This window comes from Sciurus vulgaris, assembly GCF_902686455.1.
Source record: "Sciurus vulgaris genome assembly, chromosome: 8".
NCBI classification, from domain to species: domain Eukaryota; kingdom Metazoa; phylum Chordata; class Mammalia; order Rodentia; family Sciuridae; genus Sciurus; species Sciurus vulgaris.
In genome coordinates, this window is record NC_136468.1 from 64,983,370 (window position 1) to 65,003,208 (window position 19,839).

The following is a 19,839-nucleotide window of genomic DNA, read 5'->3' on the forward strand; positions in this document are numbered from 1 at the left end:
CTGGCTGCCTCTGCCGCAGTAGCGACCTTGAACCTGCTCAGGTGACCCAGCTCTCTCTAGCCAAGTGGTTTCCGGTACAGTGAAATCACCTGGGGTTAAAGAAGAAAAATGCCTACCCTCAACAGCAAGGTGCGGCAGCGTTTGGAAACCAGTGGTCTAGTCACCTGGTCGGGAGCTACAAACCCCGCACATCTCGGCTCCTGTCCTCCCCCCGGAGGGTGCGCGCGAGCGCTCGCGGCTCGGGCTGGCCTGGGGTGGCGCCTCAGTTCTGCCCTGGCGCAGGCTGCTGGCCTGGAGGAGGCGGTGCTCGGGGCTTCTCAGGCCCAGACGCCCCAGAACCGAAAGCAGCAGGCGGCAACGGCCGGCTTGGGAGGCGGGGGAGAGGAAGGAGAGGGCGGTCTCTGGGGTAGAAGGGCGACGTGGTGACCCAGGGCCGGGAATGTCCGCGGCGCGGGTGCCCAGAGCCGCGCCGGGGCCGCGTGCGGGCGATGGCTCTCCGTCTGGTGGCCGACTTCGATCTCCGGAACGACGTGCTCCCGTGGCTGCGGGCGCAGCGGGCGCTGTCAGCAGCCGCTGGGGCAGAAGGCGGCGGCGCAGGTGACCGGGGCGAGTCACCTGGGCGGGGGACCACTGGGGGAGCGGAGTCGGAGTCGTTGGTACCTAGAGGGCTCCCGGGCTGCGGTGGAGTGCTCCCGGCCCGATGGGGAGCACCCCGAGGCCCTGCCACCCTGTGGAGGTTTGTGTGCAAGGGCGAGCCTCCCTCCCTGGAGCCCCAGCGTCTTTGGCTTTGCCACACTCGCCGCCAGTCGCTGGGCAAGGCTGGAGGAGCAGAGCCCCGGCGAGGTCGCGGCTGAGCTGCGCTGCGCTGCCTCTGCCTGCAGCGTCTGTCCTGCTTGGTGCCCGCAGTAGTTCACTCTTGGCAGAAAGGCCCGGGACACTGGTGGGACCCTCAGCGTCTTCACCTCGCGGGAGGGTGTGGAGGAGCAGCTGCGGGAGCGAGAGAGGCTCCTTCTCTCGGCTCATTCGCATTTCACCTACCCAGGAAGGTTCCCAGCCCTCGGATGGGGGCTCTGCAAGGACAGGAGGCTCCTGCAAAGTTGCTTGTGTTTTGAGAACGGAAAGATGAATTGTGGCTACCGAGAAAACCAGCACAGAGATATTCAACTGTTGCACAGTTTGTCCCCAACTGTGATTTTTGAGCCTTCTCGGCATCGATTTACCTTACAGGGAACTGATTTCCTGTTTTGTTTGTTTGTTTGTTTTTTTAATAAAAGTTCGTAATTTTGCGAGTCTCATTTCTGAACAGTGTTAGGTGACTTAGGGGACAGGCCACTCCGGATGTGAAGTGAGAAGTGTTTGCTTTCAGGCTTGGAGCGGTGAACTGCGAAGCATCAAGCCCTCCCTACCGCCTGTGCAGGCGCCAAGCCATGTGAGACTAGTGATGCTCTGCTTCCTGCCTAGCTTTCTCAGGGTGAATTGGCATACACATTCCCAGCAGTTGAGGCCACAGATGTCTTTTGATTTCGGTGAGGGCGTGAAAAGTGACTTTTGATCCTCCCTAGAGTTGATCTACTTTAAAGAGGGGGTCTGTGATTTCCCAGTTTTTTCTTGTGGGCTTATACAAATCCCATCATTATGGACAGCTATAATGCACCAGTAAAAAAAAAAAAAAAAAAAGTTTATAAATAATGGAGCATCTTGGGGTTTAAAGTCAGAATTCAGCTTCAAAGCAATGGTGCCTTGTACATTAAAGCTGTCCACTTCAGTGTGTTTTTGTTTCGGTTTTAAATTGAGGATTGAACCCAAGGCTGCTTTACCACGGAGCTACATCCCTAGTTCTTTTTAATTTTTATTTTGAGACAGTTTCATGAAATTGTTGAGGCTTTAAGTTGCTGAGGCTGTCTGGGCCACCATGCTAGCTAGCTATGCTTTGCCTCTTTTTATCTCTGTTTTTCCTTAAACACTAGACTGCAAGTACATTTTTGGGAGAAGGGATATCAAATTACCCATATCTACAACTCCTTTTTCCAAAACTCTGGTGAAAGTTTTCCTTTGCTGAGTCACATCTATACACTCTTTTATGTGTTAGCAGAATTGTTTGTAGGTTTCTTTGTCTTGGTATGTTGTTAGCTCCAAGTAAGGAGTAATATGTTAGTGTAGTTTCTGATTTGAGTTTGCTGGTAGTATCATTATTAGTAAAGCATTTTGTGGGCAAGGGGAGGAAGATAACTTAAAAAGTCTCCTGAATGTCTGAAATGTTTTTTGAAGGTTTAACTTTTTGAGATGCAACAGGCAGCTCCAAATCTGTTTTCCACTACAAAGTAGTCCTTTCTTTCTGAACTCTCACCTTATTTTGCTAAATGGCAGGTGACTGCAAATGAGAAGTTGGATGAAGTGTGAAATGCCACAGTCTTATGTTTCAGTAAGTTATGTTGTGATTGAAAAACTGTGAGTGCCCAGTAGGATTTTTGGCTTCCTGTATTTTTCACTCTTCTGAAGAATTATAAACTTGTATAATGATGTTTCACTGAAAAAACGATACCCCTGAGTCCTCAAAAGGTAAACTCAACTAGAAATGCTAGTTTTTCTGATATTGGTAGTATTGTGTTCTTTCAGAGCACCTTCAAAGCAAAATATTAACCCAGTTACGCTAAAGAATGTCTACCTCTGATAGTAACACAAAACAAAAACAAGTCAGGGCGTCTTCTGTAATTTATTGCTTTGGCAGGGAAATCTGGTATTCTATCCTATTTCTACTATGGTCATTATTGAAACATTTGTACAAATTATTTTCCTTTCAAAGTTCCAGCCTTACAAATATAAATTGCAAATAGATAGAACACTAAAGTCTATTCTCTGCACATTGCTTTCTAAATTTGAAGCTTTACTATTTCTGCACCAACAAATACAATAAAAATTTCATAATTCTTATGAAATGACATTCCTAGCAAAATAGCCAAGGAGTTGGGCTAAATCAGCCATGGAAATTTGGTGACTACAACATTTTAGTCAACAGGGTCAAAGAATAAGGAGAACAGATTTAGTTACTGTATCTGTTCCTGGTTCTGGGTTGAACGTTGGGAAAATGATCTCTCCTGAAAAAAAATGAGAAAATACTCTCAAATCAAAAAATTATAGATAACAAGTTAAATATTCTTTTATATAAGTAATAATAATTTTTAAAATCCCATGTGCCCACCATCCAACTTACAACAATTTTAGGACTTTTTAAGACTCTTGTGTGCTTCTCTATGATCCTGTTTCTCTATCTCTTGCCACTGCCCCCAGATAACAATTACTTAAACTTTTTTTTATCTAAATAGTATTTTGATTTCTTTATCAAACCCATTTTTAAATCTGAACTTCAAGAAAATTAAAGCAAACTGTATGTTTTCTTTTTGCTTTTTCCCCTCTTCCCAGGATCGTGAGGTTTATTCAAGTTGCCTGGCTATCTTTAGGACATTGATTTTCACCACTGGGAGTGTTTGTGAATATATAACAACATGGTGGACATAGAGATGTAGCCCTTAGATTGTCCTTGCAAGGAAGGGCCTGTCGTGGATGTTGTGAGTATAGTCAGTTCCCTCAGGGTTGCCTCCCCTAACTTCATTCTCTTTTGAGTGTGACCCACATCCAGTGAATGATTAAGGTGGGTGTAAAGGCCTGACTATTTTGACTCCACATGGAACAACTCTGGCAATGTGTTTCAGTTCTGGACATCCCCCGCAGGGGGCTGCAAGATCATTTGAAATTATTGCACCTGGCCTGCTGGCAGCTTGATCTCTCTCCTCCTGCTTCCCAGTCCTTCCTTCTGCAGGTGGTAATCCCAGCCTACTAAGGACGGCCTGTAAACACATACTAAACTGTCTGAATGCTTGCTAGGAAACCCAGCTTTTACTTGTTTGTTTTTTGGTAGGTGACATCTGGGAGGTTTCTGGATTTGTCATTATAGTCAATGCGTTTGCTAACCACTTTGTGCACATCTCCTGGTACAGGAAGAGTCAAGTTAACCTAGGATTTGTATCTAAGAGTGGAGTTGCCACGTCATAGGTTATGCGCATCTTCACTTTCCCTGGATATTGTCAAATTATTTTCCAAATCGTACTCAGGAACACCCTCATTTTGTGATTCTGAAGTTTTCCTGACACTCTATATCCTGCTGACAAGTTCTTAATGTAAACTTAAAATTTTTAAATTGATTTAAAATTCCAGATTTTAATTTTTTTGGTCAGATTTGTGGGTCTAAATGTTATTTCATTGCATTCTGAGATTGAACATCACTATTAGCTATTTGAGTTGTCTATGAAATGGTTTTTCATCTTTTTGTCTGTCTTTCTATTTGATTTTTTTAAAAAATGATATTTAGGGGGTTTAAATGTATTCTGGATGCTAGTTCTTTGTTCATGATATGTGTTACAAATATTTTCCGTTAATCTGTTACATGTGTTTGTGTGTGTGAGTGTGTGATGGTGCCTTTGATAAACAGGAGATCTAATCTGAACCAAGGCTCACACTCACTGAGCAAGTGCTTTATCATCAAGCTACATTCCCAGCCTTTTTTTTTAAAGACAGGGTCTAAATTGTCCAGGTTAGCCTTGAACTTGCCACCCTCCTGCCTTAACCTCCCAAATAGATGGGATTACAGGTATATGTCAACATGCTCAACCAGGAGATTTTAATTTATGGGTCTTTTTCTTTGATATGTGCTTTTTCCCCCTCTTTTAAAGAATTTCCTCCCTAGTCAGAAGTCATAAAGACATTTCAAATATTAACTTCTAAAAGCATTACAGCTTTGCTTTTTGCACTTTGTTTTTTCCACCTGGAATTTTTGTGTGATATGATGTAGAAATTCAGTTTTACCATTTTTCTATATAATAGCTCCTGTTTCAGTATCACAAACCAAATAGTCCTTTCTGTTCTGACAGCAAAGCTACCTCTGTCAGACATCACATTTCAATGCATGTGGACGTCTTCATTTCTGCATTTTTTTGGTTCCATTGTCTTAACTTGAAATGTCACCGTCTAATAACTATCTTTATGTTGAGTCTTTATAATTGGTAGGGTAAGTCCCCTCAACTTAGCATTCTTTGGGAGCATCTTAGTTCTTCTATGTCTTTTGCTCTTTCCTACATATATTTTGTAATTCACCTGTCAGATTGCACCAAGAAGTCTATTAGAATTTTTGAGTTGTATTGCCTCTGTACAGCTTGGAGAGAGTTGGCATTTCTACAATATTGAATCATTCCAACTATGAACAGAGATAGATTATTTATTTAGATCTTTTTAAATGACTCTTAAGTCTTAACATTTTCTTCACGAAGCTTCCACACATTTCTTGTAATTTATTAGGTTATTTCTTTGTTGGTCTCATAAATGGCACATTTAAAAGCATCACATCTTCTAATTATCTAGTGCCTAATTCCTTTTTGGGAATCAAATCTTCAAGACACTAAGGTCTAATATAAAATTTGTAAGGTTTAAATTTCATATATACAGATATTTCTAGATTTATGATGGGGTTATGTTGCAATAAATCCATCATAAGTTGGAAACAGTAAATTGAAAATGCATTTAACATGCCTGACCTACTGAGCATCCTGGCTTGGCAACACAGTTCATGTAGGGTATAGGTTGTTTACCCTCATGATCATGTGGCTGCGGTTTGCTCCTGCTGCCCAGCATTGCAAGAGAGTATCCTCTTGCATAATGCCTGCTCAGGAAAACATCAAAATTCAGACTATAGTTTCTATTGGATTTATCTTGCTTTGGCACCAATGTAAAGTAAAAAAAATCATAAATTGAAACATAAACTAGGGATCATTTGTATATAATCCTGGGGGGAAATGTGGGTTTTTCTTTTTCATATATTTTCTCTGATTAGTCTTGGATTTCTGATATACTAGATTGAGACATTTTTCATATCTTATTTTTTAAAAAATGTACAATTAGTGACTTTGTTATTGTTGTAGATGGATACAAGACCTCTGTTTTATTCACTTTTGTGTGGTGCTGAAGATTGAAACCAGTGCCTCACATGTGCTAGGCAAGTGCTCCACCACTGAACCACAACCCCAGCCCCTTTCATATCTTATATACACCTCTGCTAGCTAAGTGATGTATTTTGCTAGATTTTGAGAGTAAGCTTTTCTTTGTTGCCTCTTGTGAACCCCAAGATTGACGTGGAGGCCTGCAGTTGCCTTAGTCTCACTGTTTTCATTTCCTTCACAATTCTCTTGCCACTCTCTTTTCTGTTTACTTTTCCTTCCCCTACTTCCCTAATTTTCATCTCTTTTTATTGCTTCTGAACTAAGTGCACTATTCTTTTTCTCATACACAATATAAAATATAAGTTATGTGATATTTACTTCATAGACTTAGGAGTTATAATATCTGGTCATATTGAGCATGAGGACTTACAGGTATTATTTTACAGAATAGGGATGTCATAAATATGGTCCAATTTCATTACTACTTCTTTTTTAAAAAAAAATTTTGGTACCGGGAATTGAACTCAGGGGCACTTAATCACTGAGCCACATCCCCAGCTCCCCACCCCCTTTTTGTATTTTATTTAGAGGCAGGGTCTCACTGAGTTGCTTAGGGACTCACTAAATTACTGAGGCTGGCTTTGAACTCTTGGTCCTCCTGCCTCAGCCTCCCAAGCCACTGGGATTACAGGCGTGCCACACCACACCTGGCTATTTCATTACTTCTTGATCTAAGGTATTAGAAACTAATTCTGATTTTTGTGTAAGCCTTCATGACTCCCCTCTCAATACTTGCCCCAAGTATTGTCATTGGAAAGACAAAAATACTTTCATTTTTGTCTTATATAACAGTTTGGGATAAAATTTATGCATTTGGGATACATCTTCCGGTAAAGTAAAATTGCTTTTGGCAAAGAATAGGTCAAAATGGATGAGACTACCTGGAAAGCCAGCCTCTGTTTTACATGAGCTATGACTTCCCAATACCTTGGAAACTCACCTTTCTTTGGTAGGTTTACTATGTAAGTATCTAATCTATCAAAATGCTATGTTTTTTCCCCCTTTGTGAGCACTGAGTATACTGAACTATAAAATTAAACCACATTTCCTCATTTGAAATTGCTGAACTTCCTCCTCTGGACTTTCCAGAGATGAACTACTGGGAGAAGAGTCAGAATGAATAAGCAAAGAGGTATTGAATACTTAAAAATAGGGTGTGTTTAAAACATGAGCAACTAATTCAGGAAGGGAGGGCCAGTGGGTTAATAGTATGTGGTGATATATTGGTTTCTGGATTTCCAACATTGCCAAATTTGTCTGTTTTACATATTCTTGAGATGTGAGCCATGTACTTAACTGCAGGGTTAGTATTATTTAATGTACTCCATGAAGGCATTATTTTTTCTGACCCTCTCTACCATAATTATATCATATTTTGGTCATAGTTATGCTGTGTTGCTTAATATGTAATGTAAATATGTGGTTTATTGGTTTGCAATCCAGGCTTCATATTAGAATCACTCAGGAAATAAACACACTGAAGAGAGTGGGCCCCACATTACCCCAATAAAATGAAAATATGTTGGTAGGGCCTGGGAGGGTATCAAAGTTTCTTTAAAAACTTCTCTGATATTTCTCCCTCAGTCAGAGATGAGAGCCAGTGGTTTAATGGAATAAACATGTATCATTTGAAATTTTTTTTTTTTTTTTTAGTGATTTGAAAATAGATGTGTTTATGAGAAAACTGGGGTTTCTTACCAAGACTTTTTATCAGGGAGTTTCTTATCTTGGTTGAAACCTTTTAAGTGTACTTTTGTGCAAGTCTGTCCCAGCAACCTTATAATCTTGAAAGAAAAAAAAAATACTTCTCAAAATATTGACACACTGCATTCCAGAAGTTTTGAGTCATGTGTGGGATCAAAAGGAACTCACTAAAATTCTCTTAGATGTTTGCATAATCTACCTTAAAAGGATTTTTGAATAATTACCCATCTTCCTGTTGTGAACTGGATACAGGACACTTTGCATATCACTCTGCTCACCTTTTTTAGATTTAAGATGAGTCTGCCCCATTTTTGTCAATGTTGACCAAGTCTTCTCACTGAAACTCAATTGTGTTATCAGCATATTGGGCCTGCAGTGTGGTATTTGTGGTGTGGATGTGCTAGAAACAAGAAATCTGAATTGGGGAGTGCTATTTAGCAGTAAGATAATTGAATCCTTTTCTGCCAAGAGACCAAATGGTATCCTTATATTAAAAACAGTGTGAAATGTGCCTGATAGGTCAATATGTATTGAAGAAAAACATATATATAGATATATGTAAACTTCTCCCTGTCTCTTTGCCCTGCCCCTAGGATATCCACACAGCTGCTCCTTAGGAGGAGAGGAGAGGAGCTCTCAGGATGACTGAAGTTCTTGGTGAAGCTGCACTCCCTCTCTTTAAATGCTTCCTAGCTCAGCTCAGGTGTCCTCACCAGTTTTCCTTATTATCTTGCTTTTCTTCCCTTTTAAATCAGGAATGCAAAAGAAAATTTGCTCTGAGTTATAGATGTTTTGCATGTTTTATCTGAATATTATAATTTGCCAACATAATGTAACATCTAAAAGCAGTATTAATGTATGGAAAAATGAGTCTGTTAAGCAATTTAATTTTTTGGATAGCTTTGAGGAAGCTGAAAATATGCATTTCTCCCCAAGAAGATTGTATCCACTAACACTGTATCCACAAATGTTTGAATCCTTTAGCTGTACAATTAGGACAATACTAAAAGTTTTAGAAGAAAGATGGCTAGTTATACATATTTTGTGTATAGAGTCTGTCCTTCAAAATGTCTTTGATATAGAAAAGTACAAAATCAAATGCACAACTCAATTGCTTTTCTGAGTTAAGCTCACCTGCATAACTAGCATTTGGCCCAGGAACAAACATTAACAGTGCCATGGGGACCCTCAGCTGTCATTCAAACAGCAATGTAGGTTAGTTTTATGTGTTTTTGGAAATGATCTTTTTTTTTTTTTTTTTCTACAGTACTGGGGATCAAACTCAGGGCCTTGTGCTTGTAAGGCAAGCACTCTACCAGCTGAGCTGTCTCCCCAGCCCTAGTTTTATGTGTTTTTGAAACATGTATATAAATTGAATCATATAGTTTATTATTTTTATTAGTGTTGGGGTAGGATCTGATCTTCTTTTGCTCAGCTTTTATATTGTTATAGGCTAATTCATTCTCCCACTGTATTCTGTTGGATATAACACAATTATTCATTCTTGAGGTATATTTGGGGTTTTTACCTTGGGTTATTCTGAACCACAGTACTGTAGACATGTGTCTTTTGCTGAACATATGTATTTCTGTTGAATATATACATGTGTATATATATATATTTGTGTATATTAAAGTACAGTTGCTGAGTCACTTATGTTGAGCCTCAATAGATATTGCTAACAGTTTTCAACTTATATTTCATTAGCAGTTTATGAAAACTTCACTTACATCACATTTTTTTGGTACCAATAACATTAAAACATAATGTTGAGAATGCTCATCATAATCGTTAGGATAACTAATAAAAGAAAGCAAAAGAATACATAATTGACAAGGAATAAGAATGAAATAATAAACAGTAATCAAGAAGAATGAGAGTCAAACAAGCAAGTCACAGAAAGCAAATAGTAATATTATATTAATCCAATATGTCAGTAATTATGGTAAATGTAAGTGGACTATATATTACAAATAAAGATTAAGACTGTCAGATGAGGGAATCACAAATAGATACGGTTTATAAAACATATAACAAATATAAGGGCACAGGAAGATTACTAATGAAAGAATAGGAAAAGCTATCTCAGATACACAATACTCAAAAGAAAGCTGATGTAGTTACATTAATATCAGGCAAAATAGACTGGAGCGAAAGAATTATTAGATAAAAATACCTTTTATATTGAAGTGGTTGATTAGCTCCTGGTTAAAAACTTACGTGTGAATTTTCAGACCTGAATATGTGTGATTATAAGGCTTTACCTGGGAAACTTCATAGGAAAGCTGTCCTTCCTGAATCAGACTGGATATACAGCCAAGGCACTGCAGTTCCCAAGAGAGTTGCAGTCAAGCCTGGGCCGAGGCCATACCCCTTCACCGCTGTCTTCCTAGGCCTGGGTGCCTTCATAGCTGCCTTCTTGGGCTTGGGAGCCTTCCCTGGGAGACCTCTTTTTCAGGGCCTTCAGCAGAGACTTTCCTCTGTGAGGGGAGCTTTGATAATTATCTTTTGTCAGTCAGTAGATTCAGACTCCAAGTTGCTCCACATCTCCCTTCCTTCTGCTTCTGTGTCCATGTTATATACTTCTTTGGGGATCCCTCAACAGTCAGAAATTCCCACATCTCTGCTAATCCACCTGATCCTTCACCAAAGGCACCATTCCACAGGGAAATGCAACAAGGAAGTTGGCACTTTCTCTGTTTAGCCTCTGGATATAGCATCATAGTGATTAAGGGCTTGACTGTTACTTTCTTTTTTATCCCATTTAACAACTGAGACACCTGGCACTTTTGCTGCATGCCTCATGAGTTAATCCACCAGGAAGTTATACCAGTTCTAAATTTGTATGTCGCTAATAAAATAGCTCAAAATATATAAAGCAAAAACTAGTAGATACTGGAAATTTATTGAGGTGTAACATACACAGGAAAGTATGCAGTGTAAGTGTGTAGCTCAGTGAGATATTGAAAAGTGTAACCAAGGCATGCAACCTTATCAACACCAGAGATGTCCAGTCTCTGCCCATTTTCTTCCTCCTGAAAGGTCACTGTTGTTCTGACTTCCAGTGTGTGAGATTGGGTTTGCTTGCTTTTAATCTGGGTATAATGGAATCATCATTATGAATATTTTGTACTTTTACTAATATTAGATATGTTTTTAAACAATCTTAAATATTAACTGACTTATTTTATTTCAGATGTTTTAGAAACAAATTATGAGAGCTTACGTGTACTAAATGTTGAAAGAAATGGAAATATTATTTATAACTATAAGGTATGTGTACTCTTTTTATTGTGGTAAAGTATATGCAACAACTTTTACTATTTTAACCATTTATTTTATAAAACTCTAATGTACAGAGGATAATGGATAAGACTTGTTGGTATTTAACCTCTGACCTTGTATTTTGTGTGAAAAGACAAATCAGTTTGAATAGATTGATCTAAAGTCTTAAGAAATGTTCCTTTTTAAAAGAAGAAAAAATGTGCATATTTGAAGTTCAAAAATTTGACTAAATGAACAATTTGACTTTCTAGAGGGAAATGTCAAGATGTTTAAACTTAACAACTGTTAATTTTTTGTCTTTGAAGATATATTAAATTTGATTTTTCTGTCTATTCAGAATTAGATATTCTAGGACTTTTGAGGCATTATTTGACAATGTGTTTCCAATGTTAAGTGTTCTAGGGAAAAATCTAATGATAACTTTACTAAAGACATGAAAGAATAATTCTAACAGTTAGTTTGCTTTGCACAATGATATCACTGTACTTTTCTTTCTTTTGGTTAAAAAAGTTGTATCTAAGGATATTGTATTTAAAGCATTGTATAATTTGAAAGGTTTTCCTCATAACAATATCATGAATTTATCCTAGCTAATCCCATTATCCATTATATGTATTCTTTGTTTTAGTAGTTATACATGGCAGTAGAATGCATTTTGACACATCATACATAAATGGAGTATAAATTCTCATTTGTCTGGTTGCACATGATATAGAGTTACACAGGTTATGTAATCATATGTGCACACAGGCTAAAAATATCAGATTCATTCTATCATTCCTACTACATGCCCCCTCCCCTCCCTTCACTCTCCGCAGTCTAGTCCAAAATACATTTATTCTTCCCCCTCCCCCTTATTGTGAATTAGCATCTGCATATCAGAGAAAACATTAGGCCTTTGGTTCTTTGGAATTGGCTTATTTTGCTTAGCATAATATTTATCCAGCTCCATTCATTTACCTGCAAATGCCATAATTTCATTCCTTTTTAAGGCTGAGTAATATTCCATCATGTATATGTACCAGTTTCTTTATCCATTCATCTGTTGAAGGGCACCTAGGTTGGTTCCATAGTTTAGCTATTGTGAATTGAGCTGCTATAAACATTGATGTGGCTGTGTCACAATAGTATGTTGGTTTTAAGTCCTTTGGGTATAAACCAAGGAACGGGATGACTGAGTCAAATGGTGGGTCCGTTCCAAGTTTTCTGAGGAATCTCCATACTGCTTTCCAGAGTGGTTGCACCAATTTGCAGTCCCATCAGCAATGTATGAGAGTACATTTTCCCCCATATCCTCACCAACATTTATTGTTGCTCGTATTCTTGCTGATTGCCATTCTGACTAGAGTGAGATGGAATCTCAGTGTAATTTTGGTTTTGCATTTCTCTAATTGCTAGGATGTTGAACATTTTTCATATATTTGTTAGTTGTTTGTATTTCTTCTGTGAAGTGTCTGTTCAGTTCCTTTGCCCATTTTATAATTGGGTTTTTTTTGGTGTTAAGTTTTTTGAGTTCTTTATCTATCCTGGAGATTAATACTCTATCTGAGGTACATGTGGTAAAGATTTTTTCCCATTCTGTAGACTCTCTCTTCATGTTATTAATTATTATTGATTGTTTTATTTGCTGTGAAGAAGCTTTTTTAGTTTGAATCTATCCCATTTATTGATTCTTGCTTTTACTTCTTGTGCTTTAGGAGTCTTGTCCTAAGCTGACACGATGAAGATTGGGCTCATTTTTTCTTCTAGTAGGTCTCTGGCCTAATGCCCAAGTCTTTGATCCACTTTGAGTTTATTTTTGTGCAGGGTGAAAGAGAAAGTTTTAATTTCATTTTGTTACATGTGACTTTCCATTTTTCCCGGGACCATTTGTTGAACAGGCTATCTTTTCTGTTTTTGGCACCTTTGTCTAGTATGAGATAACTGTATTTATGTGGGTTTGTTTCTGTGTCTTCTCTTCTGTACCATTGGTCTACATGTCTGTTTTGGTGCCAATACCATGCTGTTTTTTATTACTATAGCTCTGTAGTATAGTTTGAGGTCTGGTATTGTGATTCCTCTTGCCTCACTTTTCTTTCTGAGGATTGCTTTGGCTATTCTGGGTCTCTTATTTTTCTAAATAAACTTCATGATTGCTTTTTCTATTTCTATGGAGAATATCATTAGAACCTTAATAAGAATTGCATTAAATCTGTATAGCACTTTTGGTAGTATGGCCATCTTGACAATAGTAATTCTGCCTATCCAAGAAGAGATCTTTCCATTTTATAAGGTATTCAATCTCTTTATTTAGTATTCTGTAGTTTTCATTGTAGAAGTCTTTCACCTCTTTTGTTAGATTGATTCCAAATATTTTATTTTCTTTGAGGCTATTTTGAATGGGATAGTTTTCCTAATTTCTCTTTCAGTTGATTCATCACTGATGTATAATAACACAATTGATTTATGGGTGTTAATTTTATATCCTCCTACTTTGCTGAATTCATTTACAAGTTCTAGAAATTTTTCTGGTGGAGTTTTTGGTCTTCTAAATATAGAATCATGTTGTCAGCAAATAGGGATAGTTTGAGTTCTTCTTTTCCTATTTTTATCCCTTTAATTTCTTTCTTCTAATTGCTCTGGCTAGAGTTTCCAGGACTCTGTAGAATAGAAGTGGTAAAAGAAGGCATCCCTGTCTTGTTCCAGTTTTTAGAGGTAATATGTTATGGTTTGGATGTGAGTTGTCCCCCAAAAGCTTATATGTGAAACAATGCAAGAAGGTTCAGAGAAGAAATGATTGGGTTGTAAGAGTCTTAACCCAGTCAATGAATTAATCCCTTAACAGGGATTAAATGACTGAAGTGGGAGGGTATGGCTGGAGGAGGTGGGAATTGGGGGTGTGGTTTTGGGGTATATATTTGTATCTGGCCAGTGGAATCTCTCCTCTGCTTTCTGATCATCATGTGAGCTGCTTCCCTCTGCCACACTCTTCTGCCATGATGTTCTGTCAAGCCTTGGGCCCCAACGAATGAGCCTACTGCCTGTGAATTGAGACCTCTGAAACTCTCAGCCCCCAAATAAACTTTTCCTCCTCTACAGTTGTTCTGGTCAGATTCTTTAGTCACAACAGTGAAAAAACTGACTAAAACAATGCTTTCAATTTTTATTTATTTAGAATGATGTTGGCATTGGGTTTAACATATATAGCCCTTACAATGATGAGGTATGTTCCTACTATCCCTTGTTTTTCTAGTGTTTAGAACATGAATGGATGCTGAATTTTGTCAAATCCATTTTCTGCATTATTGAGATAATCATGTGATTCCTCTCTTTAATTCTATTGATGTGATATATTATGTTTATTGATTTCTATATGTTGAACCAGCCGTAGATCCCTGGGGTAAACCCCTTGATCACGATGCACTATCTTTTTAATATGTTTTTATATGCAATTTGCCAGTATTTTATTAAGAATTTTTGCATCTATGATCATCAGGGATATTGGTCTGAAATTTTCTTTCCTTGATATGTCTATGACTGGTTTTGGTATCAGGGTGATGACTAGTTTCATAGAATGAGTTTGGAAGGGTTCCCTCCTTTTCTGTTGGTGCTAGGATTGGTGTTAGTTCTTCTTTGAAGGTCTGGTAGAACTTGACTGAGAATCTGTCTGGTCCTGGGTTTTTCTTTTTTGGTAGACTTTTGATGGTATCTCCAATTTCATTGCTTGATCTGTTTAAATTTGTATGTCCTCCTGATTCAGTTTAGGTAGGTCATATGTCTCTAGATGTTGATGTCTTCAAGATTTTCTTTTATTAGAGTATAAATTTTCAAAATAGTTTCTGATTATTGTCTGTATTTCAGAAGTGTTCATTGTGATATTTCCTTTTTCATCATGAATTTTAGTAATTTGAATTTTTTCTCTCTCCTTTTCTTCATTAGCTTGGGTAAGGGTTTATCAATTTTATTTATTCTTCAGAGAACCAGTTTTTTGCTTTGTCAATTTTTTGGATTGTTTCATTTGTTTCAATTTCATTGATTTCAACTCTGATTTTATTTCCTGTCTTCTGCTTTTGGTGTTGATTTGTTCTTCTTTTTCTAGGGTTTTGAGATGTAATGTTAGGTTGTTTATTTGTTGACTTCCTATTCTTTTAATGAATGAGCTCAATGCAATGAACTTTCCTTTTAGCACTACCTTCTTAGTCTCCCAGAGATTTTGATGTGTTGTGTCACTATTCTCATTTATCTCCAAGTATTTTCTTAGTTCATCCCTGATTTCTTCTATCCACTTGTCATTCAATAGTGCATTATTTAGTCTCCAGGTATTAGAGTAGCTTCTATTTTTTATTTTATTGTTGATTTATAATTTCATTCCATCATGATCTGATAGGATGAAAATTATTATTTTTTTTTTGTATTTGCTGAGTTGTTTTGTAGAATAACATATGGTCTGTTTTAGAGAAGGATTCAAGTGCTGCAGAGAAGAAAGCATATTCAGTCATTGATGAATAAAATATTCTATATATGTCTGTTAAGTCTAAATTATTAATTGTATTTTTTAGTTCTATAGCTTCTTTTAGTTTCTTTTTGGAGGATATATCCGGTGATGAGAGAGGCATGTTAATGTCATCCAGTATTATTGTGTTGTGGTCTCTTTGATTGTTGAAATTGAGAAGGGTTTGTTTGATGTACATAGATACTCCTTTGTTTGGGGCATAAATATTTATGATTGTTATGTCTTGTTGATATATAATTCCCTTAAGCAGTATGAAATGCCCTTCTTTGTCCCTTCTGATTAACTTTGCCTTGAAGTCCACTTTATCTGATATGTAGATAGAAACCCCTGCTTGTTTATGAATTCTATGTAAGTGACATGAGTTTTCCCATCCTTTACCCTTCAGTCTGTGGATGTCTTTCCCTCAGAGACAGCATATTGTTGGCTCTTGTTTTTTAATCCAATCTGCCAGTCTGTCTTGTTGATGAGTTTAGGCTAGTGTTATTATTGAGATATGATTTTTATTCCCTGTCATTTTGATTTATTTCTGGTTTTAATTTGAATTAGTTTCTCCATTAATTCACTCTTCTTTTAGTGTAGTTCCTTCTTTTGCTGGTTTTCACTTTTATTTTTCCTTTATTCTTCATGAAATATCTTATTGAGTATGTTTTGTAGTGCAGACTTTCTAGCTGTGAATTCTTTTAACTTTTGTTTATCATGGAAGGTTTTCATTTCATTGTCACTTCTGAAACTTAATTTTGCTGGATGTATTTTTGGCTGGCATTCATTTTCTTTCAGAGCTTGGTATATATTATTCCAAGAGCTAGCTTTGAGTGTCTGGGTTGAGAGATCAACTGAGATCCATATTGGTCTTCCTCTAAATGTTACTATTATTTTTCTTTGGCAGCCTTTAAAATTCTTTCCTTGTTCTGTATTTTTGGCATTTTCTTATTAATGTGCTTTGGTGTGGATCTGTTGTAATTTTGTACATTTAGGGTCCTGTAAGCCTCCTTTATTTGATTTTACTTTTCATTATTAAGGTCTGGGAAACTTTCTGACATGATTTCATTGAGAAGATTGTTGGTATCTCTGAGCCTTCATATGTCCCAATAAATTTTAAATTTGCTCTTTTCAGATTATCCCATATTTCTTGGAAGTTCCATTCATGGTCTTTTAACATCTTTTCAAAATTATATATGTTGTCTTCATTGCCTGAAACTGTCTTACAAGTGATCTAGTTGATTGGTGATGCTTCCAATTTAATTTTTAATTTGGCATATTGATTCTTTCATTTTGAAGATTTCTATATTTTTTTCAGAATCTCTCTAAAAAGAGAGATTTTCACTCTCCTGTATTTTCACTTCCTGTATTTTCTCTCTGATTTCACTTCTCATACAGTCCTTTACTTCCAGATCAGTTTAACTATGTACATTCTATATTCCTTCTCTGACACTTCTGTCACTGTCATGTCATGGGTTCTGTTATATTGGAGTATCTTGGCTTCTTTGGAGCAATTTTTTTTCTTGCTTTTTGTGTTGTTTGTGTGTCTACCCATCTAACAGTATGGATCTGAGGCAGTAGAGTTTCTACCCTATGGACTTCCCTGAAGGTTTCCAGCACCTCACCATTTAGGGGGAGACAAATAATAACAACAACCAATACAAAGAATATGCAATATTAAACCAAATAGTTCCTACCATGACATCTACAATGTTAATTATCACAATAAACAGAAATGATATGGTCAGTTTTTGCCTACAATAAAAACAGCAAGTTTGCAAAAAGATTTACAATTTTGAATGGTGAACAGGGAGGGAAGAGAAGACATGTAGGATGTGATGATTATGGAGGAGGAGGAGAGAAGATAGAAGTTAAAAAGGAAGAGTGAAAGAGAGACCAATAGAGATTGGCTATTAGTTGAAGAAAAGAGAAAAAGAGAATCAAGGGAAACAGATACGCAAGAGAAAATATATATAAACATTTTTAAAAATTAAAAATAAAAATGAAAGAATACAAAAATTACAATATACTAATTAAACATCCAAATCCTCAAAAAACTGATCCATGAAAAATAAGTAGCTTCAACAATGTTAGAAATTAGAAAAAAAAAAAAAAAACCCTAATATTAGTAGGTATACATGTCCACATACCATTAAGGTCACAATTAAACAGAGAAAAGGAAAAAAAAAAAAAAAGGGTCAATGAAAAGTTAAACTCCTTTGGAGTTCAAAAGAGTCTCAGCTTCTCTTCTCAGTAGTTTTAGGTGGGGAAGTCTAGAGCATGATGCTCCATCTTCTGAGTTGCTGGAGTGAGAGAGGTAATCCCAGAGGTGGGGTTCCTGGAGGTAGGGTTTAGGCTTAGGAGGGTTCCAGTCTCTTTGCTGAATGCCATTTGGTCTGGAGATTTTAAATCTACACACCTCCAGTGCCCAATAATTGCTGGTCCACACTGGAAGACTGTACCCCAGGGCTCTCCTCTGGGTTCCACTTATGTGGTGGAGGAGCCAATTCTTAGTCCCCTGCATCACCTGCAGACCCCATGCTTCCTGGTTTTGGGTTCAGTCTCTAAACTTGGTCTTACCCACCCCCAACCTTCTGAATTCCCAGCCAGATGCATCTCTCCCAGCTGGTCTTGCAAGCAGCTGGATTGGAGGGGAGGAGTAGAGCTGGGTAGGTTTCCATGAACAGTTGTCCCCTGAGTAAATCTCTCTCCCTGTTTGATTTTTCTTCTGGTCACTTAAGCACACTCTGTGTCATGCAGGGTGTGTTTACTGGACCTGTATTTTGGGTCAAATTTGGGTTTGCCATGAATTGCTTCCCTCAGCTGCTGGCCCCCACCTACTGAGGCTGCAAAATGGTTCTGTCCTTTGTACTCCACACATTGTCTAGAGAAATGGCAGCTTCTTTCCTGAACAAGGATATGGTGCAGCATGCCTTTCAGTTTAGCTGGGCAATATCCTTGATCTCTAAACTCAACATGCCTCTGGCCTCCTAGAAATATGGTTCCTTTAATTCTCTTGTCCCTCCACTATGCTCATGAAGGGACTGCTCTGGCTGGTGCTTTTGGCCCAGCAGCAGCAGTACCACTGGGAATTTCTTCCTTATTTTATTATATCCAGTGTCCTGAGTCCCAGATCTGCTTTGAATGTCCAGTTTTAAATTTCAGTAAAGTCCCCTCCACCCCACTTTTTTTGTTCACCCACTTTGCTGAGAAGTGCCTGTCTGCTTTCTTGGTTTTATGTCATGGAGCAGCCAGAAAAGTGACATCTTTTCTGCCATCTTGAAAAAAACAACCCCTACTTTAGAGTTCTTACTGCTAAGATTGAATTATTGCAGGTTTGTTTTAAAACTAGTGATAGCCTAACTTCCTAAATTATGAGCTTTAACAAACATCTGTCTCTTTTTCTTTTTCTAGGATGATGAGAGAAATATTGTCTTTGGATTATATGATTGCCAAACCAGACAAAATCAGGTAAACATCACCATAAATCATAGATTACTCATTGTTTACGCCTTTTAGAGTTTTCTTCTGTCTCCTTTGTTTTCTAGATACAAATTTTCACTTTATTTTCTAAAATTTCTCTTTGTCTACCTTCTCTGATTTTTTTTTTTTTTTTTTTTTTTAACTAGGGCCCATTATCTTTTTGGTTGTTTGTTTTTATACTATGGATTGAGTCCAGGGTCTTTTGATCACTGAACTATATCTCCAACCTTTTTAATTTTTATTTTGAGAAAAAGTCTGGCTAAATTGCTGAGGCTTTCCTTGAACTTGTGATCCTCCAATTTCTGAGTCATTAGGATTACAGATGTGTGCCACCGTGGCTGGCTTTAGTCCCATTATCTTAAAAAGAGAAAAAGTTGTAAGGACTCCTCTTGAAACAAATGTTATCTGAAGTCTTAGTTCTTTGAGATTTAAGTAAAATTGGCCCAAACCAACTTTCCTATATCCCAAAATGAAATAGGAAATCCAGTGCTCTCCCAGGACTTGTATGTACCAGGTCATTTCATAATGACCTCTGGCTCTGTGTTCTGCTTGTGCTCAATCATCCCTTGTCTTGTTTTAGCTCCTTTTCAACAACCCAGTGTGTGGAATTTGACTCCCTTCCCTTAATTTTCTCCAAAGTACTCACATAAGCCTTGGTTGATGTTGATAAGCTTTGTCTAATTGGTGTGTGTGTGTGTGTGTGTGTGTGTGTGTGTGTGTGTGTGTGTGTGTGTATGAAGCAGGAGTCGTTTTGGGCCTATATGAAAGCAATTTAAGTTTTAGTGTTAGACTTCCTCGAACTTAAATGTTCTGTATCAATTCCAAATTTCTCCCAGTCACCTTACTCTT

At 37.6% G+C, this 19,839-nt stretch overlaps 1 protein-coding gene across 1 annotated transcript in view; it reads left to right on the top strand.

Annotated features, from left to right (window-relative positions):
- The first annotated feature begins 350 nt into the window (after positions 1-350).
- GSAP (gamma-secretase activating protein) overlaps positions 351-19,839 on the top strand; it is a 107,772-nt gene continuing 88,283 nt past the window's right edge. The window contains exons 1-3 of the mRNA XM_079150253.1: positions 351-597; positions 10,948-11,024; positions 18,922-18,978. Coding sequence (XP_079006379.1) covers positions 489-597; positions 10,948-11,024; positions 18,922-18,978 — 243 coding nt within the window. The 5' untranslated portion in view covers positions 351-488. The remainder of the gene's footprint in view (positions 598-10,947; positions 11,025-18,921; positions 18,979-19,839) is intronic.